The 17,237-nt window shown below is 39.2% G+C and overlaps 1 protein-coding gene across 8 annotated transcripts in view; it reads left to right on the top strand.

Annotated features, from left to right (window-relative positions):
• Positions 1 to 17,237, top strand: part of TIPRL (TOR signaling pathway regulator) — a 95,784-nt gene that overhangs the window by 43,848 nt on the left and 34,699 nt on the right. For all 8 annotated transcript variants that reach the window (XM_081489188.1, XM_081489189.1, XM_081489187.1 and 5 more), the window contains one exon: positions 7,723 to 7,854. In XM_081489188.1, the coding sequence (XP_081345314.1) occupies positions 7,723 to 7,854 (132 nt within the window). The remainder of the gene's footprint in view (positions 1 to 7,722; positions 7,855 to 17,237) is intronic.

Here is a 17,237-nt window from a genome sequence, read left to right as displayed (position 1 = left end):
CTTGAGAAACCTGTATGCAGGTCAGTAAGCAATAGTTAGAACGGGACATCAAACAACAGACTGATTCCGAATAGGAAAAGGAGTACGTCAAGGCTGTGTATTGTCACCCTGCTTATTTAACACAATATGGAGAGTACATCGTGAGAAATGCTGGGCTGGAAGAAACACAAGCTGGAATCAAGATTGCCGGGAGAAATATCAATAACCTCAGATATGCAGATGACACCACCCTTATGGCAGAAAGTGAAGAAGAACTAAAGAGCCTCTTGATGAAAGTGAAAGAGGAGAGTGAAAAAGTTGGCTTAAAGCTCAACATTCAGAAAACTAAGATCATGGCATCTGGTCCCATCACTTCATGGGAAATAGATGGGGAAACAGTGGAAAGAGTGTCAAACTTTATTTTTTTGGGCTCCAAAATCACTGCTGATGGTGATTGCAGCCATGAAATTAAAAGACGCTTACTCCTTAGAAGGAAGGTTATGGCCAACCTAGATAGCATATTTAAAAGCAGAGACATTACTTTGCCAACAAAAGTCTGTCTAGTCAAGGCTATGGTTTTTCCATTGGTCGTGTATGGATGTGAGAGTTGGATGGTGAAGAAAGCTGAGCGCTGCAGAATTGATGCTTTTGAACTGTGGTATTGGAGAAGACTCTTGAGAGTCCCTTGGACTGCAAGGAGATCCAATCAATCCATCCTAAAGGAGATCAATCCTGGGTGTTCATTGGAAGGACTGATGTTGAAGCTGAAACTCCAATACTTTGGCCACCTCATGCAAAGAATTGACTCATTGGAAAAGACACTAATGCTGGGTAGGATTGGGGGCAGGAGGAGAAAGGGACTACAGAGGATGAGATGGTTGGATGGCATCACCAACTCGATGGACATGGGTTTGGGTAGACTCCAGGAGTTGGTGATGGACAGAGAGGCCTGACGTGCTGCAATTCATGGGGTCGGAAAGAGTCTGACATGACTGAGCGACTGAACTGAACTATGTCACTTAGCGTAATGTTCTCAAGGTTTATCCATGTTGTGGCATGTGTCAGACTTCCCATGCTTTTTAGGGCTGGGTAATATTCCATTGCATGTATATACATTTTGTTCTTCCATTCACTTGTCAGTGAGCATTCAGGTTGCTTTTACCTCTTGGCTATGGTGAATAGTGCTGCTACAAACATAGGTGTGCAAATATCTCTTCAGAATTCTGCTTTCATTTGTTTGAGTGTATACCCCGAAGTGGAATTGCTAGATCATATGGTAATAATTCTATTTTTAATTTTTTGAGGAACCTCTGTACTGTTTTCCATAGCAGCTATACCATTTTACATTCCCACCAGCAGTGTGTGAGAGGTTTTGATTTGCATTTTCCTAATGACTTGTGATGTTGAGCATCTTTTCATATGCTTGTTGTCCATTTGTATATAATCTTTAATACTTTGAGCTTTTAAAAGTAAAGTGGAGGGGTAATGTGCTGACACAAACATTGGAAATGAATGGAGTTTGTAAGATAAAAGGCAAGAAGAACATGTATGAATATTGCATGCTTCTTGCTAGTTGTTTACCACAGACCTGTAGGTTAACAATTCTGATACTGTTTTAGTTTTGCAAGATGAAAAAGTTTTAGAGTTCTGTCTGACAACAGTGTGAATACAATTAACACTACTGAACTGTACACTTATAAGTGATTTAAATGGTAGATTTCTTGTTACTCATTTTTTTCTTGCCAGCGATTAAAAAAAAAGTTAAACATGGTTATCATGTAACCTAGCAATTCCACTCCTAGGTATACACTCAAGAGAGAAAACTATATATCCACATAAAAACCTGTATGCAAATATTCATGGCTGCATTACTCATAGTAGCTAAAATGTGAAAACTACCCAGATGTTCATCAGTGGATAAGCAAAACTGGTGTATCTAGACAGTGAAATATTATTTAGTCTTTAAAAAGAAACAAAACAGTGATACATACCTTGGAAACGTTATGCTAAGTGAAAGAATCCAGACACAAAGTTACATGTATATGATTCCAGAAGGATTTGCAAAACAAATCTATAGAAAAAAATTAGAGTAGTGGCTTCCAGGAACTACGAGAAGTAGGGAATGGAGAGAGACTGTTAGTGGGTATGACAGTTTCTTTTTGGGGTAATGATATGTTCTGGAATTAGGTAATAGTGATGTCTATACAGTCTTGTGAACATACTAAAAACCAGTGAATTATAGTGTGGGAGTTGTATCTCTTTTTCTTTTTAAAGAAAGAAATCACTGTAAAACATAGCAATTTCATGGTATTTCCTAATAGGATGTACATACACGCACACACTATTTTCAGTAATTTTTGAAAAAGAAATTTAACATTGGGTTCTTAACATTTGCTATTAATTAACTTTATATGATAAATATAAAAGTACTTATATCAAGTAGTTTCCCTATTATAAACCTTCATCTGATGTGAGAGAGTGAGAGACGTTCACTTGAAAGATGTGACCAAGACTTACTTTTCTTGCAAGGTATCAAGAATATTTTTAGCTTGACTATTTGTACATTTTTAAGCCTTTTGAAAATTGTGAAATAACTTAGAAAAGTTCATGAAATATGAAAATACAGTTTAATGTAAACAGAGAGTGAAAGAAGTAGAACATCGTGATCATCTCCCCCCCACCCCCAGCAGGATTTGCCTGATCATAATTCTGTTTAAAAAGTATTTCCTAGTATCTTTTGATATGTTCAACCTTAATTTTATTTCCTTGAAATAAGACTAGTGTGCATTATTGTTTATAGCTTGGGCCTCATATTTTCAGCATTTAGAGTCCCTAGTGTCTTTTATTGTCTTATTTCTGTTGGTTCTGATTTATGGTGTCTAGACTCCTAATATACCTTATTTTCTTTGAATCCTAGGAATTTGATATTTTCCTCCAGAGAGGATTTTTATTTATTTCTCATAAGCTACTAAGGGCATTCATAGTCAAGGGCATAGGTCTGCAATCTGTTTATGTAAAGGATCAGATAGTAAATATTACAGGCTTCGAGGACCATAGAGTTATGTTGCAGTTACTCAGCTGTGCTGTTGTAGTTGAAAGCAGCCATAAACAATATGCAAATGAGTAGGCACAGCTGTGTTTCAAAATTTTTTTTTATGGACATGGAAATTTGAATTTCATATAGTTTTTTATGTCATGAAATATTAAAAAAAATTTTCCCCACAGTCATTTGAAAAAAATGTGAAAATGATTCTTGGCTTGCATTCATACAAAACTAGGTGACAAACCACATTGGCCTGGAAGTCTTAGTTTGCTAACCTCTTACATGGGATCATAGCTTGAGGTTTCAGTTCAGTTCAGTTCAGTTGCCCAGTCGTGTCTGACTCTTTGCAACCACATGGACTGCAGCACACCAGGCTTCCCTGTCCATCACCAACTCCCAGAGCTTGCTCAAACTCATGTCCATAGAGTCGGTGATACCATCCAACTATCATGTTCTCTGTCGTCCCCTTCTCCTCCTGACTTCAGTCTTTTCCAGCATCGGGGTCTTTTCCAATGAGTCAGTTCTTGGCATCAGGTGACCAAAGTATTGGAGTTTCAGCTTCAGCATCAGTCCTTCCAATGAATATTCAGGACTGATTTCCTTTAGGATTGACTGGTTTGATCTCCTTGCAGTCCAAGGGACTCTTAAGAGTCTTCTCCAACACCACAGTTCAAAAGCATCAATTTTTTGGCACCCAGCTTTCTTTATAGCCCATCTCTCACATCCATACATAACTACTGGAAAAACCATAGCTTTGAGTATATAGACCTTTGTTGGCAAAGTGATGTCTCTGCTTTTTAATGTTCTGTCTAGGTTGGTCATAGCTTTTCTTTCAAGGAGTAAGCATGTTTTAATTTCATGGCTGCAGTCACCATCTGCAGTGATTTTGGAGCCCCCAAAATAAAGTCTCTCATGTTTCCATTGTTTCCCCATCTACTTGCCATGAAGTGATAAGACTGGATACTGTGATATTAGTTTTCTGAATGTTGAGTTTTAAGCCAACTTTTTCACTCTCCTCTTTCACTTTCATCAAGAGACTCTTTAGTTCTTCACTTTCTGCCATAAGGGTGGTGTCATCTGCATATCTGAGTTTATTGATATTTCTCCCGGCAATCTTGATTCCAGCTTGTGCTTCATTCAGCCCAGCAATTCGCATGATGTACTCTGCATATAAATTAAATAAGCAGGGTGACAATATACAGCCTTGACGTACTCCTTTCCTGATTTGGAACTAGTCTGTTTTCCATGTCCAGTTCTAACTGTTGCTTCTTGACCTGCATACAGATTCCTCAGGAAGCAGGCAAGGTGGTTTGGTATTCCCATCGCTTGAAGAATTTTCCGCAGTTCGTTGTGATCCACACAGTCAAAGGCTTTGGTGTAGTCAATAAAATGGAAGTATATGGTTTTCTGGCATTCTCTTGCTTTTTCTATGATCCAGTGGATATTGGCAATTTGATTTCTGGTTCCTCTGCCTTTTCTAAATCCAGCTTGAACATCTGGGAGTTCATGGTTCACGTACTGTTGAAGCCTGGCTTGGAGAATTTTGAGGATTACTTTGCTCACGTGTGAGATGAGTGCAACTGCTATAGTTTGAACATGCTTTAGTATTGCCTTTCTTTGGGGTTGGAATGAAAACTGACATTTTCCAATCCTGTGGCCACTGCTGAGTTTTCCAAATTTGGTGGCCTATTGAGTGCAGCAGCTTAACAGCATCATCTTTTAGGATTTGAAATAGCTCAACTGGAATTCCATCACCGCTGCTAGCTTTGTTTGTAGTGATGCTTCCTAAGGCCCACTTGACTTCACATTCCAGGATGTGTGGCTCTAGGTGAGTGATCACACCATCCTGGCTATCTGGGTCGTGAAGATCTTTTATGTATAGTTCTTCAGTGTATTCTGTAGAAGGAAATGGCAACCCACTCCAGTATTCTTGCCTGGAAAATCCCATGGATGGAGGAGCCTGGTAGGCTATAGTCCATGGGGTCGAAAAGAGTTGGACATGACTGAGCGACTTCACTTAACTTCACTTCAGTGTATTCTTGCCACCTCTTCTTACTATCTTCAGCTTCTGTTAGGTCCATGCCATTTCTTTTATTGTGCCCATCTTCACATGAAATGTTCCCTTGGTATCTCTAATTTTCTTGAAGAGTTCTCTAGTCTTTCCCATTCTCTTGTTTTCCTCTGTTTCTTTGCATTGATTATTGAGGAAGTCTTTCTTATCTCTCCTTGCTATTCTTTGGAATTCTGCATTCAAATGGGTATATCGTTCCTTTTCTCCTTTGCCTTTAGCTTACTGGGCCTGTAATATAAGAAGTTGTAGATCCTTTGTAGCACTTTGAGATGTCTTTGCAAAATTGGGAGCAGGGCAAGGAATTCTCCAAGGCCTCTGCCCCTGGTGAAGACTGAACAGTGATGGTGCCAGCAGACCTCAGACTATCCTCTGGTCCAGCCACTGCTGATGCCTCAGGGCTAAAGCCAGCCACATGTAGGCTCATTTTCACTTGTCTGGGCTCCAGTCCTCTTCCAGATCTCAGTCCAGTCCTTCTTCACTGCATTGACTGTATAAAGCTTTTAAGAAGTTTTTGTTTTTTCATCCAGCTTTTTAAATTGCCTTTAACTTACTTGGGCTTCTGTGATAGCTCAGTTGGTAAAGAATCTGCCTGCAATGCAGGAGACCCCAGTTCGATTCCTGGGTTGGGAAGATCCGCTGGAGAAGGGATAGGCTACCCACTCCAGTATTCTTGGGCTTCCCTTGTGGCTCAGGTGTCAAAGAATCCGCCTGGAATGCGGGAGACCTGGGTTTGATCCCTGGGTTGGGAAGATCCCCTGGAGGAGGGAAAGGCTACCTACTCTAGTATTCTGGCCTGGAGAATTCCATGGACTGTATAGCCAGCCAATAGGCTCACAAAGAGTCCGACACGACTGAACGACTTTCACTTTTACTTTTCACTTTCAGCAAGAAAGTTTGTCGAGATTATTTATTTTGACAATAGCAGAAGCCAGAAATGTTCAGTATCTCTTAAGTTTAGCTGTTTTACCTTTTCAGATGATTGAGTTCAGAGGGGAGATAAGTGGAGTTGAGGAAGAAAAAAGGCTGAGAAATATAAAGTTTTAAACATATTTGTCCTTATGAATGAAGAAGATAGTATATAGCTAAGCTAAATATAATGAATTTCCCTAATCCACGTGTTATCTAATTATTTTTTGTCTTTCTTTTTCAAACATTTTATGAGTACTTACTTGGCAAAACGGATGGATTCATGTTCACCAATCACTTATTGAAGGCATATATGAAATATTAGTGAAATGGCCATTTACTAACAAGGTGTAATGGTTAATTTTTGGAAATCAGATGTATCTATAAGGAGGATCTTTCAAATGTGTTCCTTTGAACTAAAACTAAATAAAAAGTAAGGAATTAAAAGTTGTATTTATTTAATACTAGCTAAAGTTTTATGCTCTTAGGCAGTCCTAGAGGCACCAACCTTTGTCTTAAATAGATCACAAACATGCAGATGATGCAAAGGACTGGTCATATGCTGCCCTAAATCCCTATCCCTACCCCTCACCTTTCTTCCGCTCCTTTTAATTTCACCTCCATGTGTGGTCTCATGTCTGCTCAATGTTGAAATAAAATTGTAGAGAGCTAAAATATTATCTGTAAGTAAACATGGACATTTTTTTCACCTCTTGGGAATCAAATTGCCAAATTCTTTCATAGCAACCTTTCCTCCTCTGCATTACTTAATAGGGACCTAAAACCATTTTCCCACAAAGTCTATGTAATTTCTTAGATATCCATTATCATATTTTTCTAATTCTCATCCAGTTTTCTGAAACTACTCTAAATTTCTTATTTCTATCCATGAGTGAAAAAAAAATGACCTATTCACAGCTTCTAAGTAAAGTACAATAATAGCTACCATATACTGAATACTTATAGTTTGACAAGCATTGCTTTGTTGTGTTTGTTCATGATACAACTTTGTTAAAGAGTTGAAAAGCTGAACATTTTATAGCTGAACATTTATAGTAAAAACTATAAAATATCACAAAACATACTTTCATGTTACTTTTAGGAGACACTTGGATTTAGTGAGTTACTGATGTGACCCACCTTGAGATTGTTGGTGCTTTTGTTGGGTTACATATGTTTGTGTCTGGTGGCTGTAAAATAATACTTTAAAAAAAAAATAGCCAGTATCCTCTAAAGCTCTTTGGAATACTAAGAGTTTCCTTTAAAATTTCTCTAAAGTTCTTATTTATCTCAATGTTTAAAACACTTTTGTTTGTGGACTTGGAGACAGATCTAAAATATGTAACATCATTCTTAGAGGAAAGATTTTTCTAAGTTCCAAATAAATGTCTTATAAGTAGACTTTTATAGCACCAAACTGCTTTGAACTTCTATGATAGTAGTAGTTTATTCAGCACATTGACTAATTTTCAGATAGTTAATTTTCTCATAGTCACAATAGAGCAGTTGATGATTTGAATGAGATGATGAATTTTGACTCTATGTATTGTGAAGCTATAATATTGGACATTTTCGGTTTTTCAGGGACAAGGTATGTATCTCATTTTTTGTGTCTGCTTATAACATCGAAATTTAGAATCATGCTCTGTCTATGCAGAAAATATTGGTAGGAAAACTGTTTAAATTTTTTTTTATGTGCCCGTTCTTAAATTTTTTCTTTTAGGTTGTACCTACAACAGATCATATAGATACAGAGAAATTGAAAGCCAGAGAACAGATTAAGTTTTTCGAAGAAGTTCTCCTATTTGAGGATGAACTTCATGATCATGGAGTTTCAAGCCTGAGTGTGAAAATTGTGAGTACTATGAATTTGTTTAAAATTAACTTCTTTCATTTTTGCTATTGGTTAGAAATATGACTCACTTCAAATCACAGTCTTAACATGATGTCATTTAAAGTTTCACTTGAATCTAGGATACATCTTATTAATATCCATCATAAAATTCACAAAATCTTAGCATATTGCTAAGACTTTAGCAAAGCATTTTTTTGTAGGCCCATCTGGTTACTTTGTGGTTTGTTTATTATTTAATTTGAATGAAAATTATAGCTTAATTTTCTTTTGTTAATGCAGTTTCCTTTTATTATTTACTTATTTTTGGCTGTGCTGCGTCTTCATTGCTCCACGCAGGCTTTTCTTTTTTTTTTGTTTCATCTTTGTTTTTTTTTTTTTTTTTTTTTAGTTGGGAGCTAATTACTTTACAATATTGTAGTAGTTTTTGCCACACATTGACACGAATCAGCCATGGGTCCACATGTGCCCCCCTCCCGGACCCCCTCCCACCCCCCCCATCCCATCCCTCTGGGTCATCCCATTGCCCCAGTCCCGAGCATCTGTCTCATGCATCGAACATGGTACATTATTAGAGAAATGCAAATCAAAACCACAATGAAGTACCATTTCACACCAGTCAGAATGGCTGCTATCCAAAAGTCTACAAGCAATAAATGCTGGAGAGGGTGTGGAGAAAAGGGAACCCTCTTACACTGTTGGTGGGAATGCAAACTAGTACAGCCATTATGGAGAACAGTGTGGAGATTCCTTAAAAAAATGGGAGTAGAACACGCAGGCTTTTCTGTAGCTGTAGTGAGTGAGGGCTGCTCTTTGTGGTGGTGCATGGTGGCTTCTCTTGTTGTAGATCATAGGCTCCAGGCATATGGGCTTCAGTAGTTGCAGCTTGTGGGCTCTAGAGTGCGGGCTTAGTAGTTGTGGCATAAGGGCTTTTTTTTAAAAAAAAAACAAAACAAACTAATGTATTGATTTTAATTGGAGGATAATTACTTTACAGTATTTTGATGATTTTTGCCACACATCAGCATGAGTCGGCCATAGTGTCGGCCATAGTGTCGGCCACATGTGCCCCCCTATCTTGAACCCTGCTTCCACCTCCCTCCCCACCCTGTCCCTCTAGGTTGTCCCAGGGCACTGGCTTTGGGTGCCCTGTTTCATGCATCAAACTTGCATTGCTTATCTGTTTTATATATGGCACTGTATATGTTTTAATGCTATTCTCCCAAATCATCCCACCCACTCCTTCTCTCACTGAGTCCAAAAGTCTGTTCTTTACATCTGTGTTTCCTTTGCTGCCTGTAGGACTGTAGGTACCATCTTTCTAAATTCCATATATATGCATTAATATACAGTATTTGTCTTTCTCCTTCTGACTTACTTCACTCTGTATAATAGGCTCTAGGTTCATCCACCTTATTAGAACTGACTCAAATGTGTTCCTTTTTATAGCTGAGTAATATTCCATTGTGTCTGTATACCACAACTTCCTTATCCATTCATCTGCTGATGGACGTCTAGATTGCTTCCATGTCCTGGCTATTGTAAATAGTGCTGCAGTGAACACTGGGGTACACCTATCTCTTTCAATTCTGGTTTCCTCAGTGTGTATGCCCAGCAGTGGGGTTGCTGGGTCATATGGCAGTTCCAGTCTCAGTTTTTTAAGGAATTTCCACACTGTTCTCCATAGTGGATGTACCAGTTTGATTTCCACCAACAGTGTAAAAGGGTTCCCTTTTCTTCACACCCTCTCCAGCATTTATTGTTTGTAGATTTTTTGATGATGGCCGGAATATAGAATTAACTGGACCAAAAAGAAGGCCTCAGTGCCAAAGAATTAACATTTTTGCACTATGGTGCTGGAGAAGACTCTTGAGAGTTCCTTGGACAGTAGGGAGATCAAGCCAGTCAATCCTAAAGGACATCAACCCTGAATAAACTGGAAAATTCTGAAAGAGATGGGAATACCAGTCCACCTGACCTGCCTCTTGAAAAACCTGTATGCAGGTCAGGAAGCAGCAGTTAGAACTGGACATGGAACAACAGACTGGTTCCAAATAGGAAAGGGAGTACGTCAAGGCTGTATATTGTCACCCTGCTTATTTAACTTATATGCAGAGTACATCATGAGAAACGCTGGGCTGGAGGAAGCACAAGCTGGAATCAAGATTGCTGGGAGAAATATCAATAACCTCAGATATGCAGATGACACCGCCCTTATGGCAGAAAGTGAAGAAGAACTAAAGAGCCTCTTGATGAAAGTGAAAGAGGAGAGGGGAAAAGTTGGCTTAAAGCTCAACATTCAGAAAACTAAGATCATGGCATCCAGTCCCATCACTTCATGGCAGATAGATGGGGAAACAGTGGAAACAGTGACTGACTTTATTTTTCTGGGCTCCAAACTCACTGTAGATGGTGACTGTAGCGATGAAATTAAAAGATGCTTACTCCTTGGAAGGAAAGTTATGACCAACCTAGATAGCATATTAAAAAGCAGAGGCATTACTTTGCCAACAAAGGTCCATCTAGTCAAGGCTATGGTTTTTCCAGTGGTCATGTATGGATGTGAGAGTTGGACTGTAAAGAAAGCTGAGCGCCGAAGAATTGATGCTTTTGAACTGTGGTGTTGGAGAAGACTCTTGCGAGATCCTTCGACTGCAAGGAGATCCAACCAGTCCATCCTAAAGGAGATCAGTCCTGGGTATTCATTGGAAGGACTGATGTTGAAGCTGAAACTCCAATACTTTGGCCACTTGATGCAAAGAGCTGACTCATTGGAAAAGACCCTGATGCTGGGAAAGATTGAGGGCAGGAGGAGAAGGGGATGACAGAGGATGAGATGTTGGATGGTGTCACCGACTTAATGGACATCAGTTTGGGTGGACTTAGGGAGTTAGTGATGGACAGGGAGGCCTGGCATGCTGCAGTTCATGGGGCTGCAAAGAGTTGGACACGACTGAGCGACTGAACTGAACTGATTCATTGGAAGGGCTGATGCTGAACCTCCAATACTTTGGCCACCTGATGCAAAGAGCTGACTCATTGGAAAAGACCCTAATGCTGGGAAAGATTGAGGGCAAGAGGAGAAGGAGGTGACAGAGGATGAGATAGTTGGATGGCATCACTGACTCAATGGATATGAGTTTGAGCAAATTCAGGGAAATAGTGAAGGATAGAGGAGCCTGTCATGCTGCAGTCCATGGGATCACAAAGAGTCAGACGTGACTTATTGACTGAAAAACAGCAACAATAATTCTAACCAGTGTGTGATGATACCTTATTGTGGTTTTGATTTGCATTTCTCTAATAATGAGTGATGTTGAGCATGAGTGATGTTTATTAGCTATCTGTATGTCTTCTTTGGAGAAATGTCTGTTTAGGTCTTTTGTTCACTTTTTGATTGGGTTGTTTGTTTTTCTGGTATTGAGCTGCATGAGCTGCTTGTATATTTTGGAGATAATTCTTTGTCAGTTGTTTTGTTTACTATTGTTTTCTCCCTTTATGACAGCTGTCTTTTCACCTTGCTTATTGTTTTCTTTGTTGTGCAAAAGCTTTTACATTTACTTAGGTCCCATTTGTTAATTTTTGTTATTATTTTCATTACTCTGGGAGGTGGGTCACAGGATCTTGCTGTGATTTATGTTGGAGAGTGTTCTATGTTTTCCTCTAAGAGTTTTATAGTCTCTGGTCCACATTTAGGTCTTTAATCCATTTTGAGTTTATTTTTGTGTGTAGTGTCAGAAAGTGTTCTACTTTTATTTTTTTACACGTAGTTGACCAGTTTTCCCAGCACCACTTGTTGAAGAGACTGTCTTTTCTCCATTGTATATTTTTGCCTCCTTTATCAAAGATTAGGTGTCCATGGATGCATGGATTTATCTCCAACCTTTCTATTTTGATTTATATTTCTTTCTTTGTGTCAGTACCATACTGTCTTGATGACTGTAGCTTTGTAGTATAGTCTGAAATCAGAAAGGTTGATTCCTCCATTTCCATTCTTCTTTCTCAAGATTGCTCTGGCTATTTGGGGTCTTTGGGCACATGGGCTTTAGTTGCTCTATGGCATGTGAAATCTTCTCAGACTAGGGATCAACCCCATGTCCTGTGCATTGGCAGGTGGATTCCTATCCACTGTACCACCAGGGAAGTCATATATCTTAATTTTTACATTTCTGAATTAAAATGACGTTGCAAGGATCTGCAGACATCACAGTGGATGTCATTTTAAGAAGTCACCTATGTGTCAGAATTTCAGTGCACTATTAAGTTACAGTTTAGTCTCATTTTCTCTCTTTTTTGTATTCTCTTCTATCAGTAGAAGACAAACTACTTCCATTAACAGTATTATTGGTGGAACATGCTTAAAAAGAAAAGAAATAGACTCTTAGCAGTTATTCATATCTGTTTACTATTAGGTTGTAGTTGGATTTCTAACACTTTCCAGAGACACTTCAACTGAAACTTGTCTTATCTTTAAGACCCAGCTAAATTGTCACCTCCTCTGTAAAGCCTTCCACAGCTCCCTTAGGCAGAGTCAAATATTCTGTCACCATACTTCTTTAAGTACTTTTTTTAACCCCTCCATTATAGCACTTATCATAAGGACTGCCAAAGACAAAGGCCCCAGCATCAAACATTGTTTTTGGAGCATGATTACTGATATTGTGATTTAAATAATAATAAAGAATGAAAACAGTAAGTCAAAAGCAGCAATAAATGCGTTTTAAAGCTGAGTTTTCTGTAGAATCATAGGATTTTGGAACTGTAATGAATTTTTAGAGAATCATTTAGCCTCACCTCTGTAGATAAGGCCCCAAAAGTTAATCTGAGATTGTGACACTAACTAGTGACAAAGTTTTCTTTGTACCATCTAACATATTTCATTATTCTAGCATTAATTGATTGTTTCTGTTCACCTGTAACTTTTCCCCAATTTATCTCTTGTAATTTAGATTTGTCCATTCTCCAGCTCATCTAGTCATGTACCTTTCCACTTGTCTACCTACCTACAGAATTGACGATGTTGAGTTTTTATTATGAATTTGCATATCTGGGTGTGCATTTGTATTCCAGTGGGTAGATATGTGGGGAGCACATGTATTTTTTTGCAGTTGAAGAAGTTGGAGAGGCTATGGGCATAAATGTATGATGTGTGTACCAGAGTAAATAGTAAGTCTCAAACTGAAGAGTGACATCATCTTAAAATGTTTTCTTCTTACCTCGTGTAATTTAAAAGTTATGTGAGAGGGTTCCATTTTAAGAATGCCTGGAAGGATTTCATTAGAATAGTGAATTTCTTTTCTGGGTTGGTCTCTTTCTAAGAATGTAATAGATATTGCTATAAATAAAATAAATGTCATAATTTCTGGCTTAGAGGTAATAGGGGATGGACAAGTGAAGTTCTCTTCCAAAGACTAGCCTGACTAGCCTAGAAGTAAAGACTAGCCTGGAAAATATGAATGTATGTGGGAAACCAGGAAAATGATGCCTGGGAAGTGAAGCGAGTAGAGCTTTTCAAGAAGGATGGCATGGGGTCAGTGTCATGCTGAAAAGAGATCTCAGTAAACTTAGAATAGGGTGGTGTCCACTAGACTTAAACTTTTGTTTACTGGTTTTAGCAGTTAGGGTATTGTTATACATCTTGGCAAGGTCCATGCAAGTTAAATAGTTAGGGGGTAAATGAAAGATGTGGAAGTGGAGACAAAGTGTAGATGTACCTTCCTAAAACTTACTGGTATAAGGGGAGAAACAGACATGGCTAAGAGAGAACATGAGGTTGACAAAGCAGTGTGTGTGTGTGTGTGCTTTGTTTTTCTTAAATATGGGGAAGATGTTAGCATATTTAGGGGCAGGAAAGAGTCACTGGACTTGTAGAGTAAAGGGTGAAAATGGATGGAGTGAGGTTTCTGAGGATGAGTATGGGAGGAAGAGGAAGGCTTTGAGCCTTTGCTGTATGTGAAACTGATTGGAAAAACTCTAGTCTTCTTCTGTATTTCTCCTTTATTCTCACACTGCTATTATACCCATAACGCTTCTGACACCAGATATGTGAGTTTTTATCCTAACACCAAGCAATTTGTGACATCAGCTGGATGTCCTATAATTTAACCCAGTTCTGACATTATCTACCTGGAAATAGTGTCAGATCCCACAGGTTAAGTGGTCCCATGAGAGTGCCTTCCCTCCTTCAGATGCCAATTGCAAACAGTAGATCCCCGGGTTACCCACAACCCCTGTTGGACTTGGCTACAAATTGGAGGCTCCCGTGAAATTCTCCTCCTTGGATTTGATTATTTACTAAACAGATTATAGAACTCAGGGAAACATTAAAGTTCACCAGTTTATTCGTTCAGTTCAGTCACTCAGTTGTGTCTGATTCTTTGTGACCCCATGGACTGCAGCACGCCAGGCTTCCCTGTCCATCACCAACTCCCAGAGTTTACTCAAACTCATGTCCATTGAGTTGGATGGCATCACCATCTCATCCTCTGTCGCCCCTTCTCCCCTGCCTTCGATATTTCCCAGCATCAGGGTCTTTTCAAATGAGTCAGCTCTTCACTTCAGGTGGCCAAAGTATTGGAGTTTCAGCTTCAGCATCAGTCCTTCCAATGAATATTCAGGACTGATTTCCTCTAGGATGGACTGGTTGGATCTCCTTGCAGTCCAAGGGACTCTCAAAAGCCTTCTCCAACACCACAGTTCAAAAGCATCAATTCTTTGGCGCTCAGCCTTCTTTGTAGTCCAACTCTCACATCCATACATGACTACTGAAAAAACCATAGCCTTGACTAGATGGACCTTTGTTGGCAAAGTCATGTCTGCTTTTTAATATGCTGTCTAGGTAGGTCATAACTTTCCTTCCAAGGAGTAAGCATCTTTTAATTTCATGGCTACAGCCACCATCTGCAGTGATTTTGAGGCCCCAAAAATAAAGTCCTCCACTGTTTCCCAATCTATTTGCCATGAAGTGATGAAACCGGATGCCATGATCTTAGTTTTCTGAACGTTGAGTTTTAAGCCAACTTTTTGCCTCTCCTCTTTCACTTTCATCAAGAGGCTCTTTAGTTCTTCTTCACTTTCTGCCATAAGGGTAGTGTCATCTGCATATCTGAGGTTATTGATATTTCTCCTGGCAATCTTGATTCCAGCTGGTGCTTCATCTAGCCCAGCGTTTCTTATGATGTACTCTGCATATAAGTTAAATAAGCAGGGTGACAATATACAGCCTTGATGTACTCCCTTTCCTATTTGGAACCAGTCTGTTGTTCCATGTCCAGTTCTAACTGTTGCTTCCTGATCTGCATACAGATTTCTCAAGAGGCAGGTCAGGTGGTCTGGTATTCCCATCTCTTCGAGAATTTTCCACAGTTTATTGTGATCCACACAGTCAAAGGCTTTGGCATAGTCAATAAAGCAGAAATAGATGTTTTTCTGGAACTCGCTTGCTTTTTCGATGATCCAGTGGATGTTGGCAATTTGATCTCTGGTTCCTCTGCCTTTTCTAAAGCTAGCTTGAACATCTGGAAGTTCATGGTTCATGTATTGTTGAAACCTGATTTGGAGAATTTTGAACATTACTTTATTAGCGTGTGAGATGAGTACAATTGTGTGGTAGTTTGAACATTCTTTGGCATTGCCTTTCTTTGTGATTGGCATGAAAACTGACCTTTTCCAGTCCTGTGGCCACTGCTGAGTTTTCCAAATTTGCTGGCATATTGAGTGCAGCACTTTCACAGCGTGATCATTAGGATTTGAAATAGCTCAACTAGAATTCCATCACCTCTGCTAGCTTTGTTCGTAGTGATGCTTCCTAAGGCCCACTTAACTTCGCATTCCAGGATGTCTGGCTCTAGGTGAGTGATCACACCTTCACAATTATCTGGGTCATAAAGATGTTTTTTGTACAGTTCTGTGTATTCTTGCCACCTCTTCTTAATATCTTCTGCTTCTGTTAGGTCCATACCATTTCTGTTGGTTGAAATGTTTGAAATGTTTGCTTTGCTTGAATGTTTCCTTGGTATCTCTGATTTTCTTGAAGAGATCTCTAGTCTTTCCCATTCTATTGTTTTCCTCTATTTCTTTGCACTGATCACTGAAGAAGGTGTTCTTATTTCTCCTTGCTATTCTTTGGAACTCTGCATTCAAATGGGTATATCTTTCCTTTTCTCCTTTGCCTTTTCCTTCTCTTCTTTTCACAGTTATTTGTGAGGGCTCCTCAGACAGCCATTTTGCTTTTTTGCATTTCTTTTTCTTGAGGATGGTCTTGCTCCCTGTCTCCTGTACAATGACACAAACCTCCATCCATAGTTCATCAGGCATTCTGTCTATCAGATATAGTCCCTTAAATCTATTTCTCACTTTCACTGTATAATCATAAGGGATTTGATTTAGGTCATACCTGAATGATCTAGTGGTTTCCCCTACTGTCTTCAATTTCAGTCTGCATTTGGGAATAAGAAGTTCATGATCTGAGCCACAGTCAGCTCCTGGTCTTGTTTTTGCTGACTGTATAGAGCTTCTTCTCCATCTTTGGCTGCAAAGAATATAATCAGTCTGATTACAGTGTTGACCATCTGGTGATGTCCATGTGTAGAGTCTTCTCTCGTGTTGTTGGAAGAGGGTGTTTGCTATGACCAATGCGTTCTCTTGGCAAAACTCTATTAGCCTTTGCTCTGCTTTGTTCTGTATTCCAAGGCCAAATTTGCCTGTTACTCCAGGTGTTTCTTGACTTCCTACTTTTGCATTCCAGTCCCCTAAAGTGAAACAGACATCTTTTTTGGGTGTTAGTTCTAGGAGGTCTTGTAGGTCTTCATAGAACGGTTCAACTTCAGCTTCTTCAGCATTACTGGTCAGGGCATAGACTTGGATTACCGTGATATTGAATGGTTTGCCAAGGAAGCGAACAGAGATCATTCTTTCGTTTTTGAGATTGCATCCAAGTACCAGTTTATTAAGGGTATGTTAAAGAATACAAATGAAGAGATACATAAGGTGAAGTCTGGGAGGATCCTAAGCTTGAATCCATGATCCTCTCTGAATCCCATGCTATTGGGATTTTATGGAGACTTCTTCTCATAGGCATAATCAATTATTAATTCCATTTCCAGCCTCTCTCCCCTTCTCTGGAGAATGAAGGGGTTCTGAAAACTCCAAGCTTACAATCATGACTTGGCCTTTCTGGGGACCAGCTTCCTTCCAGGAGCCCATCCAGAGTCACCTCAGTAGAACTGTAGTTCTCTTGTAGTTCTTGTAGTTCTCTTATCAGTTGGGAATTTACAAGGGTTTCAAAGTCCTGTTTTGGGAACCAAGGGTAGAGATCAATGTATGATTCTGTATTATCTCACAGATAACATGCTAGATAATTATCAGTATTACCTCATTTAATCCTC

This window comes from Giraffa tippelskirchi, chromosome 5 (assembly GCF_054371585.1).
Source record: "Giraffa tippelskirchi isolate mGirTip1 chromosome 5, T2T-mGirTip1v1.2.pri, whole genome shotgun sequence".
In the NCBI taxonomy this organism is placed as follows: Eukaryota; Metazoa; Chordata; class Mammalia; order Artiodactyla; family Giraffidae; genus Giraffa; species Giraffa tippelskirchi.
This window is presented reverse-complemented; position numbering and strand designations above follow the sequence as displayed.